This window comes from Python bivittatus, unplaced genomic scaffold, assembly GCF_059951505.1.
Source record: "Python bivittatus isolate LINGU-HERP-01145 unplaced genomic scaffold, Pbiv_v1 ctg000480_np1212, whole genome shotgun sequence".
Taxonomy (NCBI): domain Eukaryota; kingdom Metazoa; phylum Chordata; class Lepidosauria; order Squamata; family Pythonidae; genus Python; species Python bivittatus.
In genome coordinates, this window is record NW_028277075.1 from 29,503,366 (window position 1) to 29,521,197 (window position 17,832).

A 17,832-nucleotide genomic window follows, 5' to 3' on the forward strand; every position below is an offset into this window, starting at 1 on the left:
CTAAGGCATCAGGCTAGAAACTGGGAAACTGTGAGTTCTAGTCCCACCTTAGGCACAAAGCCAGCTGGGTGACCTTGGGTCAGTCACTCTCTCTCAGCCCTAGGAAGGAGGCAATGGCAAGCCACTTCCAAAAAAACTTGCCAAGAAAACTTCAGGGACTTATGTTTATGAAGATTCTCAGTCATCCAGGTGAAATTATCTGGAGGTTGAGTCATGGCAACTGGACTTCTTTTCTTTTTTGGTAGAGACGTTTCACTACTTGTCCAAGCAGCTTCTTCAGTCTGTAAAAGTTGGTTAGGGGGACCCCATAAAAGTCTTCCAGGATGGCTGTGTTTCTTACTAGCATGATAGACTCCTTGAGGGACAATAGGAGATGTGATTAGTAGAGTCTTTGAGATGTAGATGTCTACTCCTAATCCCTCACTCATCCCCAGGGGGATGTTAATTGATGCCTTCCTGGTGAACTTTCGAACTGCTCTTAATTTTCTTGGGGACTGTTGAAAGGGCAGTCTGGAAAATGGGGGACAAGTTGTGTCTGAGGCCTCCACCTCTATTGAGGGAAGGATTTTCCACTTTGGCATAAATGGATTCCTTCACTCCTCTCTCAAACCACCTATCTTCTCAAACCACCTATTATGTTCCAAAATGTGAACATTATTGTCCTCAAATGAGTGTCCTTTTTCTCTTAGAATAAACAATCAAACAAACAAACAAACTATAGGAGAAAGTGGAATTGGTGAAAATCATGTTACACATCCCCAACTCCACTGGAGGAAAAGGAGTCTTTCAAGTCTAAAGCCAAACTGCTGTGATGTTGATATTTCATATAAAAATATAAACATGTATATTTTGTACTGGTGTTTTTACTAAATTGCCAGTTGTTAAAATTGTTTTATTAAACAAGTCTATTAAACCACAAACTATAAAAATGTATATAAATGAGTAGAGCGCAGATCAAGATCAGCTGGTAAAGCTCTAAGTTACAAGATGTAGATGAAAAAGGACTTCTGACCTCCAATTAACCATAGAGAGAGAAAATACACAGATGTCTGTTTTCTAAATGAAGCTGCTGAAAAGAAGAAAGCTTGGGCAGTAACAGAAGCACATCCAGAGAACTGCATACTTTGCTCCCAGGCTGGGTCTATGCTCAGTGGCACCTTTTATTCTAAAGGCATAACAACCTCCACAAATTATTATTTTACAAATGAGTTTCTGAATAAAAACAAAGTGAACGTCAGAAGCCTGAAGCCAGTCTACCCTGATACATAGCCCCACAGGTGTCTTCTGTTTCTGAGATAATGTTCATGGTGATCAGAAAATGAGTAAAACTTCATGAATAAGCAGTTTAAACTGGAGAAGCTTTATTTACTTATGGGCAGTCCTTGGTTAATGACGGTAATTGGAACTCTGTTGCTAAGTGACGTGGTCATAAAGTGTGATGTCACATGACTGCACTGACTTACAATGGTAATTCCAGCAGTTCCAGTTGCAGTTGTTAAGCAAATCCCATGCAAATGTTAAGCGTAAAGTCATGTGATCATCATTTGTGGCCTCCTGCCAGCTTCCCCATTATCTTTGCTTGTCAGAAGTTGGCTGTGAAGGTCGCAGATGGTGATCATGTGACCACAGGATGCTGCAACCATCGTAATTGTGAGCCAGTTGCCAAGTGCCCAAATTGTGAGCATGTGACCGTGGGGATGCTGCGATGGCTGCAGCTTCAAGGACTGGCTGTAAGTCTCCTTGTTCAGCACCATCGTAACTTTGAACGGTCACTGAACAAATGGTCGTTAACTGAGGACCACCTGTATTTATTTACTTGCTGAACCTAGATTATATGCTGCTCAGTTCCTAATGGCTCTGAGCTGCTTATCTCAAGCAACAAATATCATTAAAATAGAATCAACTCAATCAAAACAATCTCTCCAAATGGCCCCACACAATCCTCATTGTCCCCAAATGTTTTCCTGAACAGCCACAACTTTAAGGGTCTTTGGAAACCCAACAAGGAAAGGGTGGTCTGGATCTCAAGGGGATAGCTGTTCCACAGAAGGAGGACCATCACTGAGCAGGATCAACAGTGGGGTTCCTGCAGACAGCATTAAAAATGCATGCTATAATTGATTGTTTATTATCCAGGTAATATTAAATTCACAGTGTAAATTCATTTAATTTTTATTAAAGTTCATTTCAAGTACACAAATACCTTTTGTGAAGCAAAGATCCAGTCATTTCTAGACCCCCTTCTCATGAGACCCTATCTGAATGTTTTTGGAGATGTTGCTCACCTTTGGATGGATATTGAAGTACCGATTATTTTCAAAGTTCTTCTTTTCATTTTCAGCATAGTAAAGCAGAAAACTTTCCTTGATGATAAAGAATCTGAAAAAGAAACATCTCATCTTTATGTAAAATTTTAATTCCCCAACAGGCAGTGGTATCAGGTAGTCATTTGAACCCTGATGGATGCCATGGGTCCACGATGTAGTAGAAAGTGCTGATGTACTGGAACATGTATGAATTGGACTTTCAGCAGCTCTAGCCATTTTCTTATGACATCTTTTGCTAATCTACTAGCATCACTTTGGGAAAACTTGCCTTTTACTGAGTTCCCTGCACATCCTATTTTGCATCTCAGTGATTCCAGCCCATAGATTTACATTTTTAAGCCTAAAAGAAGATAGTTGAAATTACCTTTTCAGTAGTTAGTTTTTCAAATCTAAGTATTGCTACATACATGCCAAAGTCCCATAAAAATCATATATGTCTGCTACTATCATACACTGAATCTTAAAAATAACTGAATGTGGTACTTTTAAATATTTATTTATTTGTAAAAAAAAACCCTTCTATAGCACTAAGTTTGGAAGCAGTTAACTATAATTTTGAATTCCTTCTAGAATAAAAACAATTAAAAAGGAATACAGGTACTCTTCATTTATTGGCTGCTTTGTTTAACAACTGTTCGAAGTTACGACAGTGTAAAAAAAAAAGATCTGCGACCAATTCTTGCATTTATGACCATTGTAGCATCCTGTGGTCATGTGATTGCCATTTATGTGTTTCGCACTGGCTTGCAACAAGCAGAGATAATAGAGAAGGCGGAAGTAAAATCGTAAATCGCAGTCATGTGATGTTTTGCTTAGTGACTGCGGCACTTGGTGACAGAGTTGCTGGTCCCAATTATGGTTGCTAAGTGAGGACTACCCATTTTGGGAGAGTTAGTGGCTTGGGAAAGTCACTGTGAAGAGGTGATTTTAAAAAAACAAACCCTAAAACATATCAAGGTTGTGTAATGGTGGTACATGAAAAGATTCTTCACATTATCAAATTCAGCCTAGTAGTTACATCTAAGGGAGTATATATAAATATACTCTCTTGAACTTCTCTGTGTAATGATTCACCCGAGCCATTATACATGTACAAACAATATTCACCGAAGATATATTGTACATAATGTACCAAATGAATACAGTAATGAGCTCTAGAAGATTTTTTTTTGTTTTTTTAAATATGCTTTAGATTCCCAAGGATAAGAATGCTAATGAAATATGTCAAAATAAATCTTAGAATCCACTGGCGTTGCCTTTGGAATGGAAGACTAAAGCAAAATATAATTATCCAGACTCAAAATGTCTTTCACAAAAGGAGCTTAAGATGAGGGATGTGTTTGTCTTGAGTTACAGACATATTTCAGAGCAGTTCCAATTCTCAGTCTTAGCAAAGAGAAAACATTTTCTGTCTAAACAGAACAAAGGCACCTCTCAACTTACATTCTTGTAAATTCCTGAATTTTTTTTTTTTTTACTTCCTCATAATTCAGCCAAGAAATATTTATATCAACAATGGCGTGGCTAAGCATCAATTACTTTACCACCCATATCTCAAAGACAAAACATCAGCTCTGTAATAGAGGTACATTAAAATCAGAATACATGCAAATTTTAAAATAAATGGAAAATAAATTATGTTTGAAGCAGTAAATTTACAGAAGGGTTATCTTGAGAGTCAGAAACTCTGTGGACTGAGTATTCACAAATCTGGAAATTGGGTGACCTGCGGGGGAGGTGCTTTCTTCCTGAAATAACAGGCACAGCACTTGAATGTTCTCCTAGATTCATCCTTCTCTTTATAGTTCAACTAGTTTCAGTATCCTGGAATGTTTTGGGACAGCTTTACTTGGACCACCACCTATACCTGTTCCTGGACCGAAATAACCTGCTTTATGTATTCATGGACAGAAACCATAGTTGATACTAGATGTCATTCCTAACACTTCCATTGCTTCTAGAGCAGCCCTTGCCAACTTTTTCCTATATGTAGACCCTTAGATCATCTCTTTATGGGACCACCCCATAAATCTGGGATCAGCACTATAGCACCTGCAAGCATCATAGCACACACATCTCCTTCAGATTAATTTAATTTAGCCACTCCCTGACTCTAAATGACTCTGTATGCAAGGCTTCAACATTTTGTAAGAAAAGCTAAATGGACAAAATTTTGCCCAAATGCCAAATCAGAAAAGACTATGGTGTTCCTGCCTGAAATCTTCTAAGATTTTGAATGAGAAGGCCCCAAACTCACAAGATTGGCCATCTCTAGAGATGTCAATCATTGTGAGTGTGTGTATATGTGTATATAAGGGGGAGAGGGAGGGGGATTTTTGTTATCCACACGAGGGATCACCTGCAGTGCCTTTGCAGTCCATCAGTGATTCCCAGACCACAAATCAGAAATTTGTGTTTCTGTATTTGGATAATTACATTTGCTACTAGGGCTGCTATATCTGGGCTGCAAAAAAATCTGGACAACCATTAGATGGCAGCAAAGAGTTTTCTAGATCTCTTTGTTCCCATCCAGAATTTTGCAATTTGCGAGTATAGGTGGGCGTTCCACTATAAAATCAAGAGTGAACTGTGAGCTGTTTGTTACAAAATGAGTTACGCGTACATCTGGCATAGTTGAGAAAAATATATACATTCTGTGATCAACCCTCAGAAAGTCTGTTTTCTGCAGATAAATGCTTCTATGGTTTCTAATATATGCAGTTAATGAGATTAGTTAGCTAATATTTATAAAAATCTTTGAAAACATAAAAGAACCCAATTAAGTACTCTCAGAAGATTTTTAACATCATTCTTGGGTCTAAGATCTATACGCAACCCTTTTTTTTTCTCTTTTGTACTGTTCTAAAACCTCCAGATACTAAGTACTGCATGTAATTGAAACAGGAATTATTGTCATCCTTTGGGGGATATATTCTGGTAGAAATGGAACAAGAAAGTCTCCAGGACTCTCCATATTTGAAATGTTCCAACTGGGAGGCTAGGATAGCAAGCTTTTCTGTTACACGTTTTGGCAACAAAAGCATGGGGAAATGAGCTGCCTATTAATGAAAAAGAGAGGTATTTAACTTGGGGAGGAAAAATCCTTCAGTGTGGGTGATTCTAAGCATCTTTTGATGCCTAGCTTCCAAATAGAAGTTGAAGGTTTATATTCAGTGATCTTAGAAATATGGTGGAATCCAACACTTTGAGAAACAGGAAACGTTTTTCTATTAGTGAGATAAAATTCCTGTCAATTTTAGTGTAGGTTATACAAGAGAAGAAATGTTAATGATCAGTAACATGATATATTGTCAGCCCTTTGAGGAAGTCCAGGTCAAAAAACAGGCATGGCGGGATTCCAGAAATGCTCTTTATTGTAGTAAGGAAGAATAAAAGTCTTGAAAGTCTGTCCAAGTTTTTCTCTCTGCCCCATTTTACATTAACCAAAATCAAGGTGAGATTATCTTTCTCAAGTTTTCCTCTCTCCCAGGACTGACTCTTTCCTCAAAGTCCACCCTTAACTACTTACTCATTCCTTCCCTATTCCCAAGATCAGTTCTACACTCCTTCACATATATGTATGAGCATTTTGGGATTCTTGATCTTGGACTGGCTTATGGCAATGCATGACGATAAAATTTGTCTTCTCCAGCGTTAGAAGGTCTTAGGAGTTTACCACTGCACTCTCCAGTGAGGCTATTATTTTCTCATTGAAAAAAAAATCTCAATTTTCCATGCTTATCAGATTTCCAGATGATGCAAAATGAGAAAACTACATTTGGGAATATGAAATAAAATTAAAAACAATCTGAATAGGTTGGAGAAATGGGTTGAGAATAATAGAACAACATTTAACAGAGGTAAAAGCAAAGTTGTCTAAAGAGATAAAAATCAAATGAAGGATGCAGGGTATCTAGCTTGATAATAGTAATTGTAAAAAAGATCTTGGAATAGTAGCTGTTTGCAAACTAAATATGAATCAGAAGTATGACATGGGTCCAAAAACTCTACCCCACTTTTAGTTGCATCAACAGAAGCATAGTGTCCAAATCACAGGAAATAATAGTTCCGCTTCATTTTCTGTTGGTCAGACTCCACTACACATATTCTGTCCAGTTCTTGGTGCCAGGCTTTAAGAAAAACTTAATGCAATAGATTCAGAGAAAGGCAACAAAGTTGTTCAGGAGACTAGAAACTCAATTGTGTCAGGAGAGACTGAAGGAGCTAAGAATGTTTAGCTTGGAGAAGAGAAGACTGGAAGATATGATAATGTTCTTCCAAACCCTGAAAAAAAGTTGCAAAAATTGGTCAAGATCTGTTCTCTTTTATTTCAGGGTGCAGGACATAGAAAAATGGATTTAAGTTACTGGGAAGGCAGATTGCAACTGAATGTTGGAAAACTTTGGCAGTGGACCCAACTATCCAAGCATGGGGTGGGTGTGTTCAAGCAGAAGTTATCAGTCCTCCATCAGGGATGATGCCTTAATTTGGATTTTGGCACTGAGAAAGTAGTTGGACTTGGTGCCCTAAATGGCCCCTTCTGATTGTATGGTGCTATGTAGAAGGGAGTCATGATGGAAGCCTCTACTCTGTGAACAGGATTCTCCACAGGCTAAACAGGAAAGAGGATAGAGAGCGAGTTTGCAAATTCCCTTTTCCCTGACCATGTCATCTCCCTCACTGTCCCAAAGGACCAACCAGTCTTTTGAAAGAGATTTTTATGAAGGTGGAGGAATGTAGGGAATTCACAAAATTTGTCCTCCCATCCCAAACATCTAATTGAAAGAGTTCTGCTTTACACAGCTGTGAATCTAACCATTATTTAATAAGACATTTTAAGGCATCCTAGTTTCATCACTCTATAGTTAAAAATGGAGCCGTTTCAACTTATTTAACCAATTTGTATTGTGTATAACCTGCACTTGGATCTTTCATTTCAAAATATGAAGCAATATTGCTGGCTGGGGAATTCTGGGAGTTGAAGTCCACACATCTTCAAGCTGTCAAAGTTGAGAAACACTGGTCTAGAGGCATTATTCTTAGGGTGTGAGAGGACCTGAGTTCATTCAACATCTGAGAAAAGAATGTGCCTATTTTTAGAGAAAGGACTGTTTGTCTGTAGCAGAACACATTTCAGTTAGGGCTTCTGCAGAATGGGTTAGGAAAGAGTCCTGTCTGAAACAGTGAGTGGACCAGAGATAGCTAACCAGGTGTCTTCCAGATGTTTTAGATTACAAATCTCATAATCCCTTGCTGTTGCCCATGTTCACTGCGATGATGAGAATTGAAGTCCAAAGCCTCTGGAGTGTACCAGGTTGCCCACTTCCAACCGTATGAATGTAGATGAGCTAATAGTCTAATTCAATGTAAGAGAGGTTCCTATGATTCTTTTAATGCCATTTCTAAGGTCAGATATTCTTCATATTCTAATATTGTATCACATTCTTAAATTATGTATGTAAGTATTAGTAGTTTTGTCCATGGGGAGATCTGCTTCTTCCAGTGACCTTTGTCAAGGTTTCAGTGAAGTTTCATAAAGGCTAGTTCAATGCTTATACGCAGACTGTTTTCTCTAAATGCCTCAAAATCCATTTGGCAGTTAGATATTATTTACCTTCCAGTTCTTGGGAACTAGTAGACAACAAAAGCCGAACTACATGGAAATGCATTACAAAATAAGTTTTAGTGTTGCAGGTTAAAGAGAATGGTGGTGGGGGGAACATCTAGATCAGGACCCTGACATGTGGGGTAGGAGGTTTTAATATTTTGCTCCTGGTTATCTGCAGCATATGTTTTTTGGGGGGAGGGGTTTGAATCAAAATCACGTATAGGCAAAATGTTTAATCCTCCCTTTCATATTTACTTAAATTGAAATCACTCCACATGCAGGAAAAAAAAAACTTTTTTCAAATAAATGGCATGGCACGGGGTTTGTTTCTGTTACATGACTTTGATGCCAATCTAGGGGCAGCTTAAGCCCTAATAGGTTTGCCACCTAGGTGTCCCTAACACAGAGGCTTTCATCCAAGTGAGTGGCCAGCACGGGGACAAAATCCAGGTGGGGATTCTGCCATGGAGAACAAAGGAGTGGTGCATTTCTCTGGATCCCATCCAGACTGGCTCTGCGCTTGCTATTCTTCAAGTTAATAGGAACAGTTATCCCTGTGCAAGGAAGTTTCCTTGCAAAATTGAAATATCTTGGCTATTGTTTCTTACGTCTCATTACAAGTTAGTAACCCTTAAACTGTGGTAAATTTGTGGAACAAAAGGAAAGATGGCAATAACCATACATCCCCTGACAGTAACCCTTTCTGCACCAGCACACTGTCCTTGAGGGAATAATTCCTTAAATCACGTGTAAGTACTGTTGTTTACATTTCATGTCTACATGCATCTGTTAGCTGAAAACACAACTAAAATGGAAATTCTAGCCAACTTTTTATATATTGTGCTAACATGATACCAGAGGTCTCTTTTTAAAAGTCCCTTCTGTTCATTATAGGTTAACAACAGAGAATGAGAGTTTCCTCTGCTGCAGTGAGTACCTGTTGGACTTACTTTCCACAGAAGTGTGACTGGAATTGAAGGAAAGAAAAGAGGATATTTCAGCATCTCTGTTTGGGCTGGCTGGCTGGAAATAGGTGGCCTGGGGGAGCACAGATGACAGCCATCTTGCTGCCAGACAGAGGGTCCTGCTTTCCTTACAGGGCATTTAGTTCTCTAAGAAGGAGGAGCCCCAGCTCAGCAGTGCCAGAGAAGATTCAGTTCTCTGAGAAGATGACAGCTCCTCATTGCTTTTTTTGGCCACCTGCTCACCTTGCAAATTGTTCTATGACTTGCATTTTTACTGTGTTTTAGACATATGGAGCCAGTGGGTCGAGGTGCTATTCTGCACAATGCCCTAATACTGTGGTTGAAAAACATTTTAAAGAACCACCACTATCCTTATTTATTCAGGAATCAATTCTGTTTGATTCTGTACAGCTTGCCAAGTCTTGCAACTTTCAAATCAACACCTCCTCTGCTTCAGAAGGGTTATGCCATTAATTCTTGTCTCTACTTAGCTGTAGAAGGCCCACTGATTTCTATGGATACAGGCTGAAATATCTTCTCCATGAGTTCACACACACACATTGGTGGGTGGAGAGAAGAAATCCAGGTTGAGTGGTATCTCTGCCTCACCTCCTCTTTCTTTGCTCTGGCAAACTAGCAATGAAATGCATATTTTAATTAAAAGGATTGATCCAGACCTTCATTTTACGAACAGATAAATTCACTGAGTGTGCCATACCCAAGGAATAGCATTTTAGAAGTTCTTCACAGGGGAAGAGCAGGGGGAAACTACTTCTACAATGTTTTCCTCTCTGCAGCTCCTCTATGCTGTGCTGGAATGATGAGGCAAAAGGAGAAAAGGAGGGAGGAAGGATCAGCAAAAATTATCTCCCATCTTTGCTTCAATGGAAGAATCCTGCAAGCAGAATTTCCTTCACAGCAATCCTTGATCCAAGTTTCTTGTTATATTTATCCACTCTGCTTTCATGTTGAGCTGGGTTATATATTAACTACAGGTGTAAAATATGCACATAGCATTCAAGATGAAGAATGCAGAGAGGCAGATTTTGCTAGAAGGAATGGTCAATGTAGCTGAAAGATTAAAAAGAAACCTTGTACATTAAATGTTTCTGGCAACAGAATAGTCACTCCTGATTACCAACATGGCTGTTAATTCAAAAATCAGTATAATTAGGAATGGGATCTTTATTATGGGGTGGCACTTAGTTCTTAGCACTCAACCCATAATGTTTTGTGACTGAGAAACATTCCCTATTTGTGCAGCAATTCTGAGAATGAGCGCAAGATAAATATGTGCGTAGGATTAGATTGTGATATCATGTGATATCATGAACAGTTTGACTCCTCCGTGTTGTGTTGGCACCGTGTCATGTCTTCAGGTCGGGCAGCCAGTATTCTCAAAAAAGCACTTTGGAACTAAGTTCACACAACATTCAGCAAAAAAAAAAAAAAAAACAGGTGAAACAATAACCCCTTTACTTCTTGGCTAAACTTTCCCTAGAAGTGGGTGATCTCAGCTTAGCCCTACATTCTGTTAAAAATACATGGCACACGAATGGAAATGTTACATGAGTTTTCACGGTCTCTTATATACAGTTGGTCTAATACCAGGTCAGCTATGCCTCTTCTCTGAGGAGTACAGAGAATTGCAGGCAGAGAGATTGTGCCAATCTACAAAATGGACCCACAACACAGAAATTGTGGTTGCCCAGATGATTAATGTATAAATTCAGTACATAATGATGATGATGATTTTTATCCTACACTTGAACACAGCACCCTTTCTGGATTTTCTATTTTGGAACCCATCTGTCTGGACATTTTAAGATCCTGCCTATCTTGAACCCTGGTTTGAATGCTATCCCAAATTTTCTGGCTTTCCCTTCCCATTATGAACTCTATTATCACCTTCTCTTCTCTTCTCTTCTCTTCTCTTCTCTTCTCTTCTCTTCTCTTCTCTTCTCCCTTCCCCTTTTGGCTCTGCAGCTCTACCCAGACACCTTCTGCCTTACCTCCTGGACCATTTGGCTGACGGTCTCCCGAACGGTCTCTTCCAGAGTACTCCATACAGCTGCACTTTGGTGCGGATATCTAAGGCGTCCAGATCTGCAGGATCCATGGAGGGGGAAGGAGAGACCGAGTTGGATTTTGAAGTAAACATGATTAAGAGACTAAAAAAAAAAAAAAAAAGCAACTCCTAATTCTCTGCCTCTGCTCTGCAGCTGTAGGAATCCGATTAAATGCAATGAACCAGAAAGACGTAACTGCTTACTCGGGAGAGAGGGGGAGAGAGCGAGGCTTAGCTCTGAATCAATAACTGTGCAGCCAGTGCTCGATATTTGTCTCCTGATGCAGAGATGATGTGAGCTTCCTCGTTTCATTTCACTTCCTGATGCCCTGGACAGAGAGGGAACATTCCAGATGAGCAGGGAGAAAAAAATCTTTTTCACAAAGCAGAAGGAACCCTCAGTGTAACAGGCCAAGGCAAAGTTTGCATGACAAAGGAGCATTCACGAAATACAGTTGCAGTTAAAATTAAATGGCCCCCCTCTGCTTCTATCCTGGCCAGTCCAGTATGATGGTTAAGGGTCAGGGCTAAGACCACAGAGATCTGGGTTCAAGTCTCTAATCCATTCACTGGGTAATTCTTGGGCTGAGAGACAGTAACCAGCCCAATATACCTTGTCAGGTTATTGTAAATATAAAATGAGAGGAGGCTCCAAGAAGGGACCTTGTGCTCCTTGAAAAAATATGGGATAGTTATCGAATAAAGATTTTTTTTTTTTAATGCATAAGCTGGATGGGACTGAGCACCTCTGAACTTAGTGAGGATTGTATGACTGTGTGTGTGTGTGTGTGTATATATGCGTGTGTGTGTGTGTATTTGGTCTATCTCAAGTTGACCAAAGAGATAGATCAAATATATATAGGCACTAAACACCAGATCCATAGAAGCAGGGGTCTACCACACTAGAGAGGACCCAAGGTGCAGGTTGTGCAAAGAGGCCTCAGAGACAGTCCAACACATAGTGGCAGGGTGTAATATGCAGGCAGGAACAGCATACACTGAACAGCACAACCAAGTAGCTGGCATAGTGTACAGAAATATCTGCACAGTGTATGGGCTAAACCCTCCCAAGTCCAGATGGGAGATTCCACAGAAAGCCATAGAGAATAACAGGGCTAAGATCCTGTGGGACTTCCAGATCCAGACAGACAGGCAGGTACTGGCCAATCAACCAGACATCGTGGTAGTAGACAAGGACCAGGAAACAGCGGTGGTGATAGACGTAGTAGTGCCAAGTGACAGCCACATCAGGAAGAAGGAAGCTGGAGAAGTACCAGGGCCTGAAGGATGAATTAGAGAACATGTAAAGACCAAAGTAAAGGTCAAAGTGGTCCCAGTGGTAGCAGGAGCACTCGGGGCTGTGACTCCTAAGCTGGGAGAGTGGCTCCAACAGATCCCAGGAACAACATCAGAGCTCTCTGTCCAGAAGAGTGCAGTGCTAGGAACAGCTAAGATACTGCGCAGAACCCTCAAAATCCCAGGCCTCTGGTAGAGGACCCGAGATTAAGGAAGACAGACCACCCATAGGGGTGAGAGGGGAATTTTTTTATTTGAACATGAATTCTACTAGTGTACAAATTATCCAAGTTCCCTTTCAGATGTGAGATTTAAGGCTGAAAAGACTTGATTCAAATTTGTGGTCCAAGTCATTTTTAAAAATTTATTTTAATATTCTCTAAACCAAGAAAAAACAAGAATACAAGATAACAGCTCAGAACAATATATCTCAACATTCAGTCACAGGTTACATGTAACTTGTGATCCAAGATTTGAAGACAAGATTCAATTTAAACCAATCAGAGATGGGACTTGAAGATTTTAATGATAAGCTACAATGTGGAGGCATTCTTTGGCAGAATGGGATGGAAACAGTCAGGCTTTTAGAGGACATAAACCCTGTGAAATCTCAGCCAGAGAGCTCCAACATTTTTTTTTTTTTTAATTCCACCTGCACTCTTTTAAAGCAGAAATAGATGAGATGGGGAAAGGATAATAAGCGGAAATTGTCTTATTAAAGCTTAACAATAAAAATGTTCAAAAACTATTTAAAAAGTAAGCTCTTACTAAACCGGTCACCAGCTTTTCTGGGTAGTTTGTTACAATGGCACATTGACATGGAACGCGCAAACAATCCTTTGAGAAGTGTGTGTTATCGCTATGGTGTATATAATACCCCATGATATAAATAAAAATCTGTATTATACACAATAGTTTAACCACAAGCATAGTATGTGAAACCTACTCACAACATGTATACATTTCAGCCTCTTTCTCCCTTAAAGCAAACTGCCTAAACAAATTCTAGCAGAAGTGTGAGACATATTTAGCAGCGCAGTAATAACAAAAAGACACTTAAAATCCAGGCTTCTTCTCGTTCCTGCATTCCCTTTCTATCCCTGTGGGATATTGAGGACTGTCCCATACATTGTGGATTGCGGTCATGGAGGTTTTTAGAGGTGCTGCTGCTTGATTGCATCCATCAACAAAACCACCTGATTCTCTGGACAGAGCTTCTAGGGTTCAGAGGGCTGTAGGAGAAGAAATTGGTAGTCACAGGGTGTTTTTTTTGTTTGTTTGTTTTTTGAGCATTACAGTGTGGCAGTTGTGGTTAGTTTATGGAATGCTTAATGTCCTAGGACTCATCCTTGGACTTCAACTTTTGCCTTGTCTAAAATTTCAGATGGGATTACCATTTTGTAATTTTTCAACTTAAGTTTCTAAAACCTTTGGACATAAGGGTTACGTTTGAACATTCGTTTGTCCTCCAGATTTAATTATTTTTAAACTGAGGCTCTATGGCTGAACTTATATTATTCAAAGTTTACTGGAGATCAGAAAGCAAAAACAAAAAAGCAGACATGGAAGGAAAGTCAGGTCACCAAAGAAGAATACATATAAGGGAGTCCAGAACTATAAAGAGGTATCAGGAAAATTAAAGCTCACAATGAACTGAACTTAGTGAAGACTAACAAACGGCTTCTTTAGATAAATTTAGAATAAAAGGAAAAGAAAAGAGTCAGTATACCAGCTATTCCGTTTGAATGGCAAAATGCTGATGCATAATTCGCAATCGCTGCAAATAAGTAAGAGTCCAATTTTGGTTATCAATGTCCCATGGTATTTAGATCAACTGCTGCATCCTTGGAAATCACCTTACGGAAGTTCCTTCATTCCAAGTCAAATCACTATGACTTGTTTTGATCATTGTACAAAATACATAGCAGAAATAAGATGTCCTCAAATTCCCCTTGAAAAGGTTTTCTCACCAACTTAACAGAAACTTTGTTACCTGCTCCTGAGAAACTGTCCCATCTCTGCATTCTATGTTATAAGAAAAGAATCTATCCATCCAAAATTCATTACAGAGTAAAGCCTTTCATTAGTCTTTTTTTTCTTCATATTTGAGAGATCACATTCAGTAGCTGCTATATTCATATCCTTCTATCAAGACAGTAATCAAATGCAGCCTTAGATGTTAACGGTACTTGTTACTCTTTCTAAGTAGGAGTAGTCAAGGAAGTGCCATAGCTATGAGGAAAAGAAGAGTCGGGAAAAAAGAAAGAAATACTGTAACTAGCTTATTCAGGACATTTCTAATATTATCATTATGTAGATTTTTAAAAAAGTATTGGACATTAGCAGCTGTTCTTGAATGCAAAGTTCTGTTCCACAATATTTTAAGTAGATAATGTCTAAAATGAGTCATAAAAATATAATAAAAAATCCAATGCGCTCACATATACTCATTTAATAGGACAGTGGCATCAAATATTTAGGACTAAATATTTGCTGCTCCTTTTACTATAGATATCTATTTCTGTATCTGATATATAAAGAGGCGAGTGTGTCTCAACTTCAAGAAATTTGTCAATCCAATTGCTATGAAAGTTTGGTAAGGTCAACCATTTAAAAGCCTTCAACACTTCACAGAAACATCATTCTACACATCTTGTCTATGACATCATTTTCAGAAATATTATTTTGTCTGGACTCCTTTAAATGTTATGCTTTCACATGGAACAAAACAAAGCACTTATAAAACTAAAGGTTGGTTCAAATTGTATGGCAATTCCAAGTATTTTATTTTTGTTGTTATAAACCTTTTCCTTGTTTTCTGGAAATTTTGTTTGTAGTTAAGATAGAATGGTTTAATGCTCCCTCACCTTTTGTTTCAGAAGGTGTGTTGGAACTTGGGGAAGCTCCACTTCCCAGAGAGTTGGGTGGGGATTGAAAGAGTCATGCACATACTTTGCAAACTTCAGAAGAACACAACCAGGTAGCGCATAGTTGGTAACTTTATAACTAAGCAAACTTTATCCAAGGCCACGCTATACCAGCAGCAGTCCCAGCCAACTCTGCCTGCTTTCTCTTTAGTGAGGTATTCAGACCTATTGGTGTTTATAGCTGGAATAGGGCCCATTTTGCAGGGCCTTCGTTTTCCTCTGAAGCAGAGCACCATATATCAACTTTGGCTCTTCCCGTTTTCATTACAGCGCTAGCTCTTTGCCGCCTGTGGTTATAACATCAGCCTCTGCCACACTTCAAACTCTTTCTTGAGACTCAAAGGTCATCAAAAAGGGCCAGCATGGTTCTTAGAGGAAGTGCAAGCTATTAAGGTGTTAGAAATCTATGGAAGCCTTTTGGTGTTTGCTTTAACACTAACACACTTTGCTTAGATCTAAACAGAATTGGGTTCATCAGGTAAACACATGTACATGTGGGCACAACTGCAGGTCACCAATTTATCTCAGAACAACCTGATAATATAGGAATTCCCAACTGGGTCCAGATAAGGATTATGGAATTGTCAAGGTTTGCCCATTCATATTTGATGAAAGGCCACACAGCGTTGTTACCTATATATAATCCTACCACATTTGTCCAGTGTTTCTTCTGACTCTTTTATTGCAGAAAGTCATCTGTTTTGAGATCGGATGATAATAATAATTTATTTATTTAAATAAATAAAATTAATCTCTACAAGTCTAGAAAGACACTTCCTGGTGTACTCTCAAGTTATCCTTGCTTCAACAATGTTATATAGAAGGGAGAGTAAGAGACAGAAGAAATACTAAAGTTATTGAACAGTTAGAAGTCAAGAGCCCTTGTGGGGCTATTGCAAATTATCCAGATCAGGGTTCCTCAACCTTGACCACTTGAAGATGTGTGGAGTTGAACTCCCAGAATTACCCAGCCCCATGCTGGCTGGGGAATTCTGGGAGTTGAAGTCCACACATCTTCAAGTGGTCAAGTTTGAGGAACCCTGATCCAGATTTTCCTTCTGCACAACTTGATACTATAACATTTCTATTTAAGTGATATTACTATTATCTTGATACATTTTTCTAAAACATATTGATGGAAAAGTATTCATCAACTTAAAACAGTGATAAAAAACAAACCAGAAAATGGCATAGGTAAGCAAGTGATAGTTTGCGTGTGTTTCTCCCCAGCTTTGGTTCAGCTGCAGATTTCAGCAAAATGCTTGTATTCTGACAATGAGTAGAGTTTAAAAAAATAGAAAAAATATTCAGGATTGTGTGATTTAAGATGTATGAAAGAACGTATTAAACAGAAAATCCGAAAATTGCTTTACTTTTGAAGAGGCTTCTTTTTTTAGTTGCCCTCTTAATGACAAAATGGGCTGTGTTAAAAAAAAACAAAAGCTGGTTGTGAATAGATTATTCTTTAATTATAGGGGGGAAAGAGCAGTTATGCTGACAGGATTGTGAGAGCGTACTATCCTGTTTGGTGAGGTTTTCAAGTCCTTAGTTTGGCGCTTCTGTGTTTCTGTGGGAGGCCAGTCCCAGAAATAGAATGTGTATATATATATATATATATATATATGTATTCAAATAGCTGTTAATATATACATATACATACACACACACACACACACATATTAACAGCTATTTGAAAGCGAAACCAAGGCGAAAAAAGAAATACACCAGTGATTTACAAGCTGTAAAAAACTGAATAAGATTTTTTTGAAGTAACATTGGATTAATATATACAGATGATCTTATATCAGTTTGGCTTTTTAAAACCATTATTAAAATCAAATCAATATTCAGAGGTAGCCAATATGAAACATTTATAAATCAGATGAACAATTAGCAGGAGTTTAATCTGAGAAAGTCTGTCTTTCTTATAACCGATTAGGCACACATTTGCCACAGAAACAACATCTTATATTTTAAAGTCTTATGTTAAGAGAAACCCAAACTTTAGATGTACTACAAGTCCATGTGCAAAATTTTAATCCATACATTATTTTCAGGTTACAGTAAATTCCACATCACACTTATTTTTTAAAATGTGAAGCAATTCTTGATACTGATGCATACCCCAGAGCATAGTCTCCTTTGTGGCCTCCTGCCCACTTCCCCATTGACTTTGCTTGTAGGAAGCTGGCAGTGAAGGTTGCAAATGGCGATCACGTGACCGCAGGGATGCTGTGACAGCCAGAACTTCAAGGACCAGTTGTCAGTATCACTCGTTTAGCACCATTGTAAATTTGAATGGTTGCTGAATGAGTGGTCATTAAGTGAGGACCATCTGTATTCAAAGTTGTATCCTCATACATGCTTGTTACTTTCTATGCTGTTGCCATCTTCTTGATTCTTTGCTTAATGGATGTGGCAGCTGGCCAGACTGAAAAGCAGTCAAACTGCATTCAATAGTGATATTTAAAAAAAAAAAGAAAAAAAAAGCAAGTTGAAAACTGTTGCCAAACTGAATTCATTAAAAAAAAAAAGACACACAGGGAGTAACCTTTTCGTTTGAGCCAAGACAAGCATTGGTTCCTTTCTACCTTCCTGCTAAGACCTCTAGTTAGTGTTAGAAGGTTGGGACATATAGGCA

The 17,832-nt window shown here is 38.7% G+C and overlaps 1 protein-coding gene across 1 annotated transcript in view; it reads right to left on the reverse strand.

The window, feature by feature from the left end:
• Positions 1–11,061, reverse strand: part of PLEKHD1 (pleckstrin homology and coiled-coil domain containing D1) — a 32,867-nt gene extending 21,806 nt beyond the window's left edge. Inside the window, exons 1-2 of the mRNA XM_007441598.4 lie at positions 10,913–11,061; positions 2,286–2,379 (exon numbers count right to left, since the gene is read on the reverse strand). Coding sequence (XP_007441660.1) covers positions 2,286–2,379; positions 10,913–11,061 — 243 coding nt within the window. The remainder of the gene's footprint in view (positions 1–2,285; positions 2,380–10,912) is intronic.
• Between the last annotated feature and the right edge of the window lie 6,771 nt (positions 11,062–17,832).